The following is a 17,295-nucleotide window of genomic DNA, read 5'->3' as shown; positions in this document are numbered from 1 at the left end:
CATATTCCGCTCTCAGCATTCACAATATTATACTGGGTGCGCCATATTATCATCTACATTTTCATTTCAATGGACTTTATGAAGTAGAAGTCATTTGTAATGAGTTGGAGAGCTTAAGACATAAAATTAAAGTTGGAATGCATACATCGAAGCATTGCATTAAAAAAAGTTGGCGAAAATCTTCTTAAAGTACCCATTGTTCATGGCGGCTCAGTCCTCACTAACTGTAGCCTTCAGCTTGCCCACATTGCTGTGGATGGTGACACAGGCCTTGGTCTCCACATGCCGCCAGACGCTGCAATCCAGAGGATTCATGTTGGGGCTGTTTTAGGCGTATTTCTACCCGGGTTAATTGAATTCATTTCAGACCATTTCATCCCGATCTATTGGACTGAGGATCGCGCTTTAAAAGAGCATCCGTCAATAACAAGACCCCCTAAAAATAGAAAGACTCTCTGCTCCTACCAAACCGATTTCAATCAGAAATCTCTGGAGCCCAACCTTTGTTCAAGGTTGGCCCGGTTATTGAGACCAAGAGCAAGTGTAGACGATAATACGGCGCACCCGGTAAAATATTTCTTAGCAACGACATATGATTTTACGTGATACAATATGAACTATAATAGCATGTGAAACTAAAATATACAAAGTAGTATAACAATTATGGTTAAACCATAGGTTTGTTTTCAGAGTTATCTTTTGGGAAAAGTCTTTTTGTCCCTTGAAACGTTTAAGGAATCACAAGCCAAAGTATTATCTTGCCTTGAATAAACAAAGAGCATCAAAATAACCGGTAGCATTTCTAAATCTGGACTGAATGTTGGTAACGATTTGTCTGAAAGAGCAACTAATGCCTCAGGGTACCGACGTCGTTCAAGATTTGCCGTTGACATCGCACGGAGGCCTATCGTGCAATTAGGTTGACTTATGTGCCCCAGTAGACTGTTACATCTTCTCAAAGAGCCTTATCTGGCCAATTTCACGGATGTGGAGGACCAAACCTTATAATTGATGGTTGTTTGCTCTAACATGGTTGGTAAACTCTTTATTTCGCCCAATGACGAGGTCATTCTTGAGTTGAAATCAGAACTGCGAGACCATAAATTACTGGCATTATTTGGGAGCCTCTTGAACTTGAAAGAGAAGATTTCAGGTTCTATTCTGGGAGTCAGTCCCCAGTAGTGCTGGGACGAGTCCGGCAAAAGACTCGAGTGCGTTAGAGGACTCGCCCCAGCACTAGTCCCCAGTCACTTGGATGCCCTGACAATTTGGTCCCGTGTCTAATTGATAGCAATTTCACATTTGATCATTGAAGAAGCCCACCTGATCGTCTCGGCAACTCCATTGTTCCTCACAATACATATCGTGACCAAAATTGCCCTCAAAAGTCAAAAAGAAAGAATAGACGGGGCATCAAGCCTGGTTGGGATTCTAAGAATGGTATTGGCACGAGATTCTTTTTTTTTTTTAATTCAAAGTCACTAAATCATATTTCAAAGACGCCATTTGTCTTTTGGTTTGATTTAACCTGAAGAATGCGTTCCATCTTATGGATATTCTCCCATTTGAAGCAACTGTTTTGGTTGTTGCGATTACTATTTTCTAGAACCTGGGCCCTAAAATGACAGAGGACATTGAGTAACGACTACACATTCTTCTTTTGATATGGTCCAAGATCTATCTTGAAAAGTGCTAGACTAAGAGAGGCTTCTACTTGCGTTCTTGTTGAGGCCGTTGCACTTGAAGAGACATTCTCTATCCATCCAACCATTCTAAATGGGGTTCATTTGTCTTGAACCGCTTTCCTACCCTCTGACCAAGTAATTTCAGCGTTGTCAAATGTCATTACCTAGGCCAAATACAACGGATAATCTCCTACTTTGAGGGCAAGTGAGTGAGTACTCTTTTCCTCCTTGTTTCAAAAGGTATTGTACTGTATATAAAAAGCTTTGGTGGTTCTGTGGAGGTTTCTCGGAATTTTGTTCCCACCACCTCTTGATCTCAGATCAGAGCTTCTGATTTACCAGAAGCCTTTCTCATGGCCCACATTAAGTTGTCAACCATGAGAGTAGCTTATATAAATGCTCAGGCTGGCTCCAATACTGAATAATCATTCTCTAATTCATCGCATTGCAGGACAAGAAAACGGATTTGTTGGAAGCGTCCGGAAGTTGTGGGTCGTGAAGCCTGGATTTCTGAGAAGTCTCCCCCAATACTCAGCACTCTCCTAATATCTCTCACCTAATGATCTTCAACATGAAGTCAATTAAATGTGTGGGAATGGAATGTACAAGTCTTAATGAGCCATCTTGATAAGGGTTGACACATTCTCTTTGTTATGAATTATGTCTCAAAGCATTACCATTTGTGAACATCCCTTCCCTTTGAATTTCAGTTAATTTTCCATCTCAAAATGTCATCACCTTCCACATAGAAAGCACAAAATATGTTTTAAAATCGACACTTGCAATGGTTTTGAATTAATGATTGCCAAGTCAAGTTGAAGAGACATGATACTTGTAACTTGTGGCTCGTTTTGGTTGGCGGAGTGGTTGGATGGACCTCCCAAGAAGGGATTTCCGGTGGTTATCCATACCTTCTCCCGGTAAAACCACGGTGTAGTTCTGTATAGTATCACAGGCTAAAATTTGGAGAGTTCAGTTCACACAGTCGCCACCGGGAGTTCTTGGAAGCATCCTGGATTTATTTATTTTCTAACGCCAGATAACCACATAAGCCAGTACAACAAGAGACTTTTCGCCCAAATTGAAGTTGATCTTTATTATCGAGAATTGGGTAAGAAGAGCTATGGTTTCGATTTCCTTCTGAACCTCCTGCATCCTCTACCTGCTCAAAATAGGAAATAGGCACAATAAAACCAAGAGATCTAAATAACCTCTTTCACAAGTCTCTCTAATCCCACAAAATGAATCAATGACAATGACTCCCCCCCCCATAACGGGACTCTTGGGAGTTGACATTTTATCACCACTTTATCACTAGAAACGCTTTGATTGATCCCGACCTCTCTATTAGTCATTGATCTTCCTCCATTCAAGCTTCCTGCCCGAGTGCTAGCAGACTAATTGAGCGTGACTAACGTGGTTTGACCAACAAATTCAATGAAAGAGTTGACCTGCCCATGAATTAATCCCATTTTAGACAGGGTATGAAGTGCAGAGAAGTGTCAGATAGTGGTGGGATTCTTACACTGAGCTAGGAAGGAGAGCTGGATCTGGTTCTAAGAGATGACTATCCAGGTGATTTGACGTTATAAAACCACTTTTCCTCTTTGACTTACCTGACTTTGTGTCGCTTAAATTTGGCTACACACCAAAATGGCGATTCAAAGACTAACAGAGTTTGATTGACATGGAAACATGCGTAAATACTGGAGAACACTGGCGAACATCACACAAGTGACATTTTGCACATACCTTCATATATCTGCCATCGTAACAAATGGTGGTTTATCTTCTTTGGGTTCTACCGTCTCAAAGTAGAGAACCGGGCACAGACAAAAGGATGGGCGTGTCACCCGGATGGTTTTGCCCACCTTGTGATGCGGCCGACTTTACGGCCACATAACCCATACTTAACATTCCAGCCTGCTCTCTTTCGTTCGTCCTAACTGGTCCGACTGCGTTGCTCGTGAGGTGAGTGTTTGTTGTAGTGTGGTAATCCAGGTTGTCCAAGTGAAAAATAATCATCAGGCTCTGCCCATTTTGCACCTCTCAAGTGCTTTGACAAGCTTCCGCCAAAACCATATTTCTTGGTCAAGACACCCAACCATTTGATGGCCCATTTCTCCCTCTTCTAGCTTGCAACCATCCGTGATTGCACTTCATTTGACGTGATTGAAATTGAATGTTGGGGTTCATATTGCGAGATCTGCCGGGGTGGATAGGCCTGTTCAGGGTGCCCTTTGTGACCGAAAAGGAAAATGTGAAACTTCTTCAAAAGCTTTCGACATATCCTACTTTTACCTCTGTTCATCCTTCAATTGATAATCCCGGGTGGTCTCAGACTTCCGAGTCTCTTCTACCTCGCTCAAACTCATTGAGGATTTCCTGGGATTCAAGAGGAGAATAACAGGGAAGAGAATTGGCAGTAGCGCAGGGGGAAATCAATATAATGTATAGCCGTTCCTGATTTCCAAGCTTGAATTTGAATCAGAAACGAATTGAGGAGGGAGCGAACGAGAGCATTCGCTCAGGGATATTGGATCAAGATCAGCCATGGGGGAGGATCTCTTTGACGTTTATTGAGACATCAAGATCAGGCATGAAGCATCGAACATCTCACATATTTAGATTCAGGTGCGTGGAATGTCTGACTTAAGACTTGTTACCTACGCACTCTATTCTGATAGGATACGTGTTCGATGGGATGATCCTGGATGGCTTGGGCGAAAGTTGTAAGAGAGTGAACTTCGATAAGTTCTTTCTCATCTTCAATAAACCAATTTAATTGCGACGGAGTCTCATCAAGATGGGCACTTGGTCCATTGTTTATCGAGAGGGCATTAGTAACGAAACTACGAGTAACGAAGTGTTCCTTTTTTAGAAAAAGGAGCTGTAATTCCAATGCATTTTAAAATTGTGTAATTGTAACCACCCAAAACCAAAAGAATTACTCGTTACTCGTTCCGTTTTCAGCTTTCAGAGTGGTCTTTAGTATTTCGTTTATCTCGTGATGGCTGAGGAAACGTAAGGCTCAACAGAAATTGCCATTTTTTTCTATTTCCATCTAGCATATCATGAACAATGAAAGGGTTGAAAATTGCGCTTGCTGTTAACTGCTTTGAGGGTGCTCTTGGTTTTAAATCTTGTTGCATTTGCTACTTTATTGTTTACATTTTCTCAATCAAATTCCGTTGGACTGAAGACCTGATTCAGCGCAATTGTCAAGCAGGGAAAATCCTTCCTTGGCTTGATTATGAGGCATCAAATTTCCAAAGCCTCCCCATTTCCACGACTTCAGGCACAGGCTCCTAATTGGGAACCTTTACCAGCTTGACAATATCTAAAACTGTTTTTTCATCATGATTTTGCGACATTGTTTCACACCTTCAACAATCATTACCCCATCCATGGTCCCTATCTTGACCCCTCAATGCATTATGATGCCATAGTCCTTCTCATTGAGCGGAGGAAGCGCCCTCTGCTTCGTCTAGGTGCGGACAAACGAGAAAACACGCTCTAAGATGCAAGACTTTATCAATAGATTATTGAATGAAAAAATATTGCCCATGTTCTGTGACATAATGCAGAAGCCATCAGCTCTTCTGGGAAACGTTTCAAGTTCCCTATAGGTAAGATTCCGAACAATTATGACATGTAAATAATAATTTTGCCGGAGGTTGTAAACTGCATGGTTGGCAACGCGCCAGCACTTTTGTAATCATCATTTTCAACAAAAAGTACAAGTAAAAGCACAGTTTTACTTTTTCTAAACTTAATTACCTTTTTAGCTCAATTCAATGGAAAAGATTCATATGAAAAATCGCTATATACATTTTTATCCAATATATAGCTCTCTGTTTATCCTTATTTGGATGTCAGAGTGTTTGTAATTATACCCTAATAGGATTAGAAAAATCTCTCAGAAGGGTTGGTGATGTATTTTTGGTGTTATAATACATTACCAATTAGTTGTTCAGCGAAAAATACCTTGCTAAAGTCAGGCATCTTGGGGCGTATTCCTGTATTTTTCCGTTTGTTTGTCCGTAAACAGAGGAGGGAGAGGAGAATGAAAAGGACTATCTATACAATTTGAACAATTATACCAAGATTAAATGTCCATGCTCATTATTGAAAAATATTGACACGAAGTCTGTAAATGTTAAGTGTTAGGACTAGAGGACTCTAGTTAGGACCACTTGAAGTAAAAGAAAAAACACATTTTGTTTAGAGAAGTACGATCTTGATGGGGTAAAAAACATAAAATATTGGTCATCTAAATCTTAGGAAAAGTAACGAGTAACTCCGTTACATTGTCTTCGAATAGCTGTTGTGTAACGAATTACTCTTTTTGACCGAAGTAATTGTAACTGTAATTCGTTCCTTTTATCAAGGAACGACTAATGCCTTGTTAATCTATGGGATTTAGTCCTAACCCCAACAAAAAGGGATATATGTGCTCAATAATTCAAACCTTCTCAAACAGCAATGTTGAATAATGGCATATAAAGTATAAGGAAATCGTAAATCAAGGCTAGTAAGGAATCAACTTCCTCAAACCTGAAACTCTGATAACTCTAAATTAGCAAAGATTTGCTTAATTTCTTGTTAAAAGATGAGCGAAGTGCCGTTGGAGGATCGATTTGAGATTGATTCCTTTGCACATTTGTCATCAAGGAATGGCTAGGAAGCCAATTTTAACTCGTATTACGATTAATTTCTTTTCAATTGCCTGTCAAAACAGCATTTGTCGAACTCGAAATAATAGGTTGCGTGAATGACTTCTGACATCTTTCGCATTAAAGTGTCTTTTTAAATGGGGAGAACACATTGGGGCCCTCATGAATTAGTGACACTCAGATTTTTTTTGGATCGTATTTATCAAATAAAAAGATATTGATTAACTTTCCTCCTAGCTACATTCGTTGGACAACTCGAGTTTTTTGATTATATCTTCAAAGTTTGTTATTCCACAAGTTGTGAAGACATGATCCAGAAAAAATACTGGAGGTTGAAGGATACCGTCCAAAAGCTGATCTTTGAGGAAAATAAGGTGGCAAAACCAAAGAGAGGGCTGAGTGTTATGTTTCAAGCACTAACCATTGCAAGGATGTACCACTTACTGCTCCATTCATTTCCTTTCTATACCGTTTTCATCAATTTCAGAAGCTATCACCATCCACCGTATTTTCAATAGTAGTAACATGAAAAACCCTAATAATCATTTTATATTTTGGAAGGGGTCTCCTGAGATTCCAGAGCCAGATTTTGGGTCCTATTTTGGTACATGCATGTAATCAATTTGGCAAAATTTGGATATCGTGAATAGTCAGAAGATACAAAACAATGCCTTTCGATGTCAGTTCATTGCTCAAATTGTCCGTTATTGATACTGTGATCTTAGTGGTTGTTACTCAGTTGAGTATTCAATTTATTCCCTGCACTTGCATCATTAGATAAGATATCTACATCTAAAATCTATAGCCTATAGAAATTGCTTTTCATTTCACCCTTTTCAAAATATAAACTTTCGTACCAATTTTTTTTTTATAAATAGTCTCCTAACAATTTGATAATTCGAAACGCTTATGAAATACTGAAAAGTCAAATCACCTAAAAGGTCAATAAATATTGTACACAAAAGTCACGATGTTTCTTTTTATTTAGGCAAGTACGTATGCTAATAACATGCACAGTTCAATGTTTTTTTTTTCTTTCCCTCAAAATAATGGTCACCCTTTGTTGTGTCTTGTTTATCAGTCCAATAAATCCAAACACAGTCTTCCTTTTCCTGTGGAACAGATTAGTGCGTTAAAACACCATTTTTGTCCAATTGGAGTTTTTACGCCAATAACACAACATCATGCAAATCACTCCCTGCGGTAAATTCTTTGAATATACAACAAAGAGTAGTGCTTTGGCTGGCAAACTGAACATAACATTTTTGTCGGTCTTTTTTAGGTGGTCTTTCTCCGGCTGAGATTCACGTGCTGAATTCCAACTCAGGATTGTTAGGTCTGATGATGAATTGAAGAAGATATTGATGCATTTTTTGAACCACCTACCACGGACTGGTTACAGAAAGCCAGTAAGAGTTAGTTGTCGTTTGTGAGTGAGTGTTTTGAGTTTGTGTATGTATGTGTGTATGTATGTGTTCTGTGGATAGATACAAACCATTTAAACAATGATACGCTATTAGGTTACAAAAACATTCTCATAAACACAACGATGATTCTTTTTCCATCTGACAAAGTAATTTGCAAGGAGTTGTAGTAGTAAGGAGTTGAAGGATAAAATTTGGAGAAATCTCGTTTAGAGGTCAAAGTCATCGGAATGATTCGGTTAGTTTTGGCGCTTGTTTCGAATTTTCTGTCTTGGAAGATTGGAATTGAGAGAGCAGAATGATTCAAGTTGATGACCATTGTCTAATATGTCTTCTCGTATTGCATGATTATCGACGTCAAGTACTTCTTGCACTTTGTCCATGACAAGCCATCTTTGAATGAGGATAAACTTTTTCTTGCATATTGTCTGTTTTATCTTTTGAGCTATCACGGTCAATTGCAGTTAACTTTTGGTTTCGACTGTCCAAAAGCAACATCTTTTTTTGTGTGTATGTTGTTGTAAAACGTTCTCAGGTCTAAATGGTTGTGAGAGATGTTCTGTTTTAACACCGGATTCATTGGAGCATTCCTAGGATTAGTAGTGGTAGCAGTAGTAGTAATAATGATGATAATGATAATGATAGAAGTATATAGTATAGTATAGTAGTAGTAGGACACTGAACATTGGAAATTCCATCAAGCAATTCTAATTTTGAGCAAATCGCGAATCCCTGATTGGCCTTTCTCCCAGTTAGATGTCTATTGGCTGAATGCATCCACTTTAGAGAATGAAGGCCAACCAATAGATGATGTTGAAGATGAAGAACAGGATCGGGAATGAGATAAGGAAGAACTTGTCAATCCTCCAGTATTCCTCGGCCAATTGCTGGAGACTCACAGCACTGGTGGCAGCGCGTTCCTGGACCTCGTACTTGAAGTTGTCTTTGCAAACGATCTTGATGTTCAAGCGATGCTGGCTTGACACGTAACGTTGCTTCTTGAACAAGATGGCGGCATACCTGAAAGCAAAGCAACGCCTTTTGTTATGAAAATAGTTTACGCAACTTTTTCAGTCAATTGCACGAAACCTCCAACAAGTTTAGCCACTGTCTGATTGATGTTCTTTGACAAAATTCTGATACACGAAAAGTGATAAATTTTTGGATATACAGTTGTGATAGCTTTTCTATTCCTGCAACCACTTTGAATTTAGAGATAACTTGATAGCGAAATGAATTTTGTGGCGACATTTGACATTTTGAGGTTTTAGAGCTAGCTAGCTTTTTTCCATTCCGAGAAACTACTTGGTGCAATTGTTACATCCAAATGTTAGATCACGAAAAGATCAACAAATTCATTCATAATTCATTTACCATTAATGTAACGGTTATCGAAGGACCTTATCTATAAAGGGAAAAGACAGCTAAAACTGCTAATCAATATTTTGGGATCCTGAACCTTAAACCATCCTCACTCAGACTCTCATTTTCGATGGAGCACATGTTAATCTTAGAAATCCAACACGTGGAAGCAAATGTAAAACATTCTCAAAGATTTACCTTGGGAAGCAGAAATTGGAGAATCCCGAGCATGCGCCCCTATTAATGCTTTTTTTTGTGGCGCCGTCAGGAGTCTTAAGAGGTTGCTCTGTCTAGACACGAGAAGATCAAGGCCACGGCTTGGGCAGTAATTGGAATTCGGAGCAAGAACAAGTAAGGTCATCGTATAATGAGGACAGTGGAAGGCCGCATCCTTATGCATTACACAAATGTATCACAAGGACTTGTCATTCTAATAATAAGCATTGCAGAAAACATGGTCTTGATATCAATAGTTCCCATAAATCAGAGTGCAGGGACCACGTAGATACTTAGATACAGAATTTGCGTGTTCCTTTTGTGTCAGGTCTGGTAATTAATCTTAGTTAAACTGAAGATTCCTGCCTCACGAATAGGTGCTGTTAAAGCAATCTGTGTGTCCGTGTATCACGATATCAAGCCATTCGTAAATGGCTTTTAAAGCTATAAAACATCGGGACTCTGTCCCCCTTGCCTCTCTCGCCTTCTCTTCAAGGCTCGCCCATCGTGGTATGGAAATTAGCATTTTAAATGGCAGTCTGTCCTTCAACAAGGACCCGGGAAGGGCCCTCCAAGACAAGATATGGACTCTTTCAGCATGATCTCGTTCCCACTGTGGCAGTGTTCGAGACTTCTGTCTGGATTCCTGATTACTGATTATCCAGGAATAAAGTCAAGCTGACGGGAATGGTTCGAGGGTTCGAGATATTCTGGCCAATGATGGAAAAAAACATATCCCATGGGAAGAAACCAACAACTGAAACCCGATAGGTCCACCCATGTTTGTCGAGCCTTTCTCCTAATATTTGCAGTTATTGATACAAGCGTGTTTCACCTGTCCCAAAGGCGGTCCAATCGTCGCCCACTCATATTTTGCAATTCGGAAAATTTCCCCTAAGTGAAAGCAAACATTGGCCTTTCTTTCTTAGGCTTGGTTGAAGGAGATAATACGAGGTATAGGCCCTTGGGGTTTTAAGGACCAATAAAGATATCTCACAAAAGAGATATGAACCTGCACAAATGTAACTCGTTATGATTGAAGCATATTGAAGTAAGTAATTTATTCGATAATTTCTGCCAGCTTTTTTTCATCGATTATTGCTGGATTGGAGGAAAATGGGTGGAACAACAGACCTTAAGATATTATTGTTTTGCAAGGCATTGCATACTATATTCCATTTGGTATTCATCAGGCTTCGTTTAAAGTAGAAAATGTGCCCATTGACGTTTCTAGTAAACTACACAAGTAATTTGAACGGAGTAAAGACTACTCGAAAAGTGGACTGATTGGCTCAAATCGAGTAATGGAATGTTTTGAATCTACAAAAATAAAATAGGCATACTTTTCTTTTTTATAATTCCAACTCTGCGTTGTAAAGAGCAATATGAATCTAATAGACAATTTCAGGAAAAGCGATTGGCTCTCAAACACAAGTGGAACTTTTAAAGGACATTAAGCTGATAAATTCGCCCCCTTTTTGTAAGATCTTGCAAGGTTGCACTTTCATGTTTTGTTCAGATTTTGTATTTGTGCACTTCTTTGGCTTCAACCATTTGATAGAGTTTGAACAAAAAAGTCCAAAAAAATCATGACAATAGCCACGCCCTATACACTTAAATGTTAATACTCGTCATTCCTTCAATAACTACGGACGTTCATGGATTAGATAACAGCTGGAGAACAAAATATTATTTGCTTTGTTTCTTTTGAACAATTTTGATTGAAGAAAACGGAATGAAGGATCGTTCTGGTTTCAAAAACTATGAATCAACCAAATTTGGATCCAACCAAGCCGGATGAAAATGTTGCGTGCGTCTTTCCAAGTAATTATGTACTAAAGGCATGTGCCGCCCTCTGATCAAATGATTTTCCTCTATGACAGGGAAGGAATTACCTAGAAAGTACTCTTTGCGGCAAAGCTGATTGGAATTCAAGAGGGTTTTGAAGGGCCTGTCAAAAAAACGACGTTTGTATTCAAGAGAGCTCCATTCTACGTTTTTCCAGGATCTCAACCTATTTCTCAACAGAAGTGCAGGTAATACGCAACATTCATGAATCCATTGCTCTCTCTCTACATCGTCAAAAATATGATTTGGAACCTATTTCATTTCCTTGAAGAAAACTACCCAATATCCAGACACCAAAATAGAAACAATAACCAAATCAGAGGCGAGTTATTTAACTAAACGATCGTACCTCTGAGTTAAGGATGGGACGTTACCCAGAATGAGCATCCGCTCACCACTTTGACGAGTGTATTTTCATACCGGTTAACGTCCAAGCTCCTAACTTCGAGTTAACAGTGTTAAAAAACAAACCTCTGTCTACTATGTTAAAGTTCTCTTTTTTACCTCTACGACCCGAAGCGCTTGATAGCAAAGTAGCGTCACCTGGTCCAAAATAAAAATGTCTCCACCTGATTGGTAAAAAAAAAACGTCAAACAACCAATACATAGAACTGCAACTTTCTAGTGCTTTTGTAAAAAGCACACAAGAGAATGCTGCCACTATGTTATTCAGCGCTTTGATACTAGCAGGAGACTCGTTGCTTCAAAGCTTACCGTGAACGTTCGCAAATGGATGATTTATGTATTTTAGTGACCAATTCATTAAAAGCCAAAGGGAGCAGCGAGCGACTCGCCTTGATGCCAGATGATGTCTTGATGATGGTCTCTTCGATCATGAGGCAGACATGATAGAGGGAACAAAATGGATTCCACTACTCTATCATCCCCCTTGTAGCACCATCAGGATAGGAGGACGAGCTTCAATGGATTCGTCCAGAACACGCAATCCTCCCATCCATTCAGGTGCCAATATGCATATTGAAGCAAGAAGTCGCTCGAGCTCTTGTACTTTTATGGGACCAAACGTGCTCGGGGAACAAAAATCTCTTTTTCGATACCTAGCTGTGAGAACTACGTAGGCACTCAATTAGTATTTCACGCACGCACAAGTTTGATTCGATCAAATGTACGGGTAAAAAGGGCTTCTGTCAAAGTTCTGGAACCGAGGGATTATTAAAGAAATCTTTTCTCACGGGTACCTCATCAATGGTGTGGTTAAAAGGAACATTGTTTGGAATTAGTGTCTCAATGAGGGTTATTGGAATCATCGACTTAAAATTAAAACAATAAAAAACCTACAAATATGAATTTGGAACTCGGCTATGGGTAATAAGTCAAAACATCTGCAAAAGATAAATCTGCTCGAGCAAGAAAATTTAGGCGAAGAAATCCTAAAATCTCTTTCCGACAGCTTAAGTGAATATGTTTGGTTTGCATTTTCTGTCTCAAACCATAAATTGGTTTTAGACCAAGTAAACGAGTCTGGAATACCATATTGCTTTCGGGTTTGTTAGGGTACAAAATCAGCCTGGATTTCGATCCATCACTAATAATTACCAAATCGTAGAATAACGTGATATTCAGCAATGGGAAAAGAGAGAACGTAAAACTTTATGAGGAAAGTTCTGTGTCCTTTCATCAATCAACCAAACAAACGAATCCCAATAAAGTCGAAGTCGAATAAGTAAGTAAGGAGTAAAAGGGGGGGGGGAGGAACTCACCAAGTCCTTTATCTCATGACAATATTCCTTATTCCTTATCCATGCCTTCCTCAGAGCTCTAGGAAGTATCAGCAAATCCAAGAATCGCTCGAAACCCCGGAAGCAATCTTGTTGGTCCAATGTATTTATTGGATATGTGCGGTTTTCTATTATCAGTGCATTAGTTGGTAGAATACCTAGTCTATTGGCAATATTCTTCCTTTTCCTTCCTGAATTGGTCCTAACGCCTTGGGTGACATTTCCTGAAGGACACTCAAGGACACCCCATTCTCGAAGGCTGATGGTGGGTGTGCTTTGACCCAGAAAAGTCCCCAACCAGAGTGTGCCTGTGCCATTTCTTCATGGCCGCAAGGGGCCTCATGTCACAGAAAATCGAGTTGGGAATTGGGTCTGGTTCATACTCATTGCGAAAATGTCCTCTCATGGAACCAAGAGGTCTCAAACTTGCTCGAATTAAAACCGAATCATCCATTTGGGGAGTACACATCTCAAAGGGTTTTGGGAGCGAAATCGACAGGAAGACCGGGAAACCATATCAATCCTGCAAATCCAAGGTTCAAAGACCGTGGATGAACGCGTATCGTATATTGGACCACTCCTGGATCTTGACAGTCCAAAGGTTCAGAACGAACCGAGGACTGGAAATTTATTGTTTTCCCAATCAAAAAATGGTCATTCTTTAACAAATAATGTTGTGTACGCCAATACTCCCTTCCACAGATGTATGGATGTAACGGTGTTCCATCTTATTGGAACACCTCAAACTAAAGGAACCCTATCGCTATGATGTGTTCAATATGGGATTGTTCCACATGGAAAAAAGAGAGACATAACAATATGCTAACCCGGTTTAAATTGATCCCAACGGATAATTTGTCTGAGAGACTAAGTGGTGTGATGTCGAAGGACAAAAAACAATGGGAACACGGTCCATTCTTGGCCAACAGTGACCATCAATCATGAGGAATCCCCTTTCCCATGAGATGAGGCGCTGCTTGTCTTTGGGATGCGATTGCCAAAAGGCCCACTTGATTTGTGTTCAATCAGAGCCTTTAAAGGCTTGTTCCGCCCATCCGATCGAGGTTTTGGCCTTTTTGTGTTGGCAAGGACAGAACAAGGATGGAAAAGAGTTTTTGCCGATGGGACATATTTCTTCCCGGGTGCCAATTCGGTTACGAAATGCCATTACGTTTTAGGATTTTTGTTTGGGAATAGAAAATGTTTCTTATCTGAATTCAATAACGTGCATTTGAATTCCCTTTTTTGTCATTTGTGACAACATTGGATCGTAAATTTGGTCCCTCCTATTAAAATGGAAAATACTGATCTAACAAGGTTTTACTGGGAGAAATATCTTTGCTGTTCGTAATGTTTAGATTCGACAAGGTTGAACGGTGTTCCATCAAGGCTCATAATGTTCTGTTTTAGAAAAAATGGGAGACTTCAACACCATACGAGTTCATTCTGAACTGATTTGAATCTGGAAAAGACATAGAAAGGTATCAAACAAGCATATTCTTATCACTTGTCGAACTCATTAGATCTCAATCAATGAAAAAAAAAATCTTTCTCTTCACCTGATTAGTGCGGTGCTTCAATGAAACTTTACCACAATGATTGCTTTAGAACAAACTAATATTGCAAATCGGACGATCTGTTTTTTTCAGTAGTTGGAACTGGGTATTTTCAGGCCCCTCTTACACACTTCTTTATCGCCCGATCCAACATTTGTCTCCTTCGATCGCGTTTTATCGTCACTGCACCCCATTTTCTCTAGGGTCCCACAACCCAAAGAACAACCGGAGGATCATGGAACCGGGTCCAGAGTCATGTTTCAAACCAAATCTAGACATGATCAGGATCGTCAGTCGAGGATCCAGCGAGCAATTTCCTTTGGGAGCTGTTTTCCCAAGTTTGCTCCTAATTGGAACCAATCTGTCTTGGATTGGTCGTAAGGTATGGAGGAAGGCAAATTCTAAGATCCAGGCACACCAACATACGCTTCAATGGCTTTATCACGGGGTACCTTCGAACCCATTGACCCTCATTCATCTTCATCAATAACACCGAGCTGTGTACGTGAGCGAGTGAATGTGTGCCGGTGTGCCCACCAAGATCAACAATATGGTCATCTCCAAAGCGATCCCATTTCTCGGTTATCCCGCTCGTTCATCACGGATGCCCCTCCAAACATCATTATATTAATTGAATCATATCGGGTACTCCAAAAAGGGACCCCATTCTGCTGGTCCTCCAATCGAGGACGGACTCACATTTCCATGGTAGCAAGCACTGTCAAAAATCCCATCAACAAGATCGTAGATTTGAAGGCAATGTCAGTTAGAGGGCATAAAATCATGATTCGTCGAAGAAGCTGGGAAATGGGGGGTTCTTTTCATAATCCAACAATAGTTAGGGATTCGCTGGAGGTGTAAGAGATTACCCCAACAGTGCATTCTGGCAGGACAATTTCTTGTCCCATTAATGCACACGAAGCGCCTCAATTCCAGGCAAAGCCAAGACCAAGGACAAGAAGTATCATTTCGTGGGAAAAAATAATATGGTCTTTGCTTTGGCGTCGCCTTCCCCCCCTCCCTTGGTAGGCCTCAGATTATAGAGAAAACGGCAGAACGAGACCAACCAAGAAGGCCTTATTTACAATGCAGTTCTTCAAATCAAAATAAATAAGTAAACAGACGAAGCGGTTCTCTAGATCTGTTGAGGACCAAGAAATATATATGTCCCACTTCGGTCGGGATTTCCAGAAAATTGGGTTGACAAGATGGCGACGACTAGGACTACGATTTCAATTAAGATAAAGGTCGAAGCAGGAAATAAGGCATGGCTAGGCGCACGGCAAACGGGAAACTCGCCGTCATTTCTTATTTGCACTTTTTTCCAATGCCGTCACCCTGGCCTGACAACAAACACAACGTCGGTTAGAAGAAAGCAAGCCAACCTGTTTTCTTCTATTTCAATCTCAGATCCGTGTTACATCTTTTTGACATGCTAAATGTTTCTTCGAATGTAGATGGTATTCTGTTTTTGAGAGGGTGAAGATGCCATTTTGTTTTTTTTGGTTTTGCTTGGAAGGAATGATCCCTTGAGAGAATACTTCATTATCTTTAAAAATTTGGAATGTTTAGTTCACGAGAGTTGTATCCAAATAATATTTTGCCCAATCTCATCATTCAGGCAAGGTAAGAATCCTTTAAGATGTTCCAAGGCAAACCTAGGTAAACACAGGGAGCCCACACAATAACATTGACAACATTCATTGAAGTCCATGAGAGATTGGAAAATAATACCCTACCCAATGCACAACCAACCACAATTGACATGTTCCCTATTTTGAAGAAAATGCAGTGGTATCTAGTTGGTGAGTCACTTTTGATTTCCCACGGGAAATTTACAGTAGCCAGAAAATAAATCCTGTCCATCAATTGAAGATTCGCTTGACATGTCACCAACTTTATGTGACAGAAAATCACGCACTCTTTGATGAGTTGATGATTGCGATGTGTTAAGGGTTTGCATCAAATTACCGGACTAGATTTGTTAAGCCAGTCTTTGTCGAATATTTCCTGGGGGAGCCAAATTCCTCGATTTTAGCCTGATTCGCAAATAGGGTCTAGCGTACCAAGCAATGTTTTTCTGGTTTTTCAGGTTTTTCAGGTTTGTGGGTTTAAAAACAGATATTCCCAACTTCATGCTGATCAATAGCAAATGTGTTTGTTATAAAGACTACTTGATTCTTTGTTGTTTTCTATTCGAATGGCATTTGACAATAATGGCATGCCTAAGATTATCCTTGTGTCTCTTTGATGGCTTTTTTTTATAACTTAAACTGTTCCTTCCTTAGATGATTCATGGCTGAGGCACGAAATCTAACGTTATGTGGCGATTGAGCAAGGCAAAGGTATTGGGGAGCAAATGTCTTCATTTTGACTTAACCATGCATTGCACCCTTCCAAAATGGTTCACAAACACACAACTCAAGAAGAAGTGCCCTAGGGGTCACAATTTGTATAATAAATCGTTTTTCCCGCCTAGCTTTACGCCTGCATATGTTTGCACCGGTCCGCTTGCTGCAACAGGGTGGCCAATGTAGTTGGTTCCTCAAAACTCTGCATTCAGGAAGAACAGTTCTCGTTGATGAGTTTCGACTCCGACACTCAGCCTCTTGCTTAAGAAGCATCATTTAAAAAAGTACTATCACTCAGTATTCCTGTCTCGAGAAGTCACTTCGTATTTTTGGCTCTGCGGTACTCTTGAACAGGGGCAGGAAGATGGTAAGCATGCAAGTTAAAGAAAGCGAGATCGACAAAGCAACAAAAAAAAAAAAATAAGTCCAAGCAATGTT

General features: G+C 40.0%; 1 protein-coding gene across 3 annotated transcripts in view; it reads right to left on the bottom strand.

Annotated features, from left to right (window-relative positions):
- Positions 1-7,326: 7,326 nt before the first annotated feature.
- LOC131879754 (glycine receptor subunit beta-like) overlaps positions 7,327-17,295 on the bottom strand; it is a 27,313-nt gene continuing 17,344 nt past the window's right edge. For 2 of the 3 annotated variants that reach the window (XM_059226162.1, XM_059226161.1), the window contains exon 2: positions 7,327-8,805. In XM_059226162.1, coding sequence (XP_059082145.1) covers positions 8,568-8,805 — 238 coding nt within the window. In that variant the 3' untranslated portion in view covers positions 7,327-8,567. Of the gene's footprint in view, positions 8,806-13,531; positions 14,413-17,295 lie in introns of those variants that run through there. The other variant, XM_059226164.1, reaches the window with a different exon arrangement.

Source organism: Tigriopus californicus, chromosome 4, assembly GCF_007210705.1.
Source record: "Tigriopus californicus strain San Diego chromosome 4, Tcal_SD_v2.1, whole genome shotgun sequence".
NCBI lineage: Eukaryota > Metazoa > Arthropoda > Copepoda > Harpacticoida > Harpacticidae > Tigriopus > Tigriopus californicus.
This window is presented reverse-complemented; position numbering and strand designations above follow the sequence as displayed.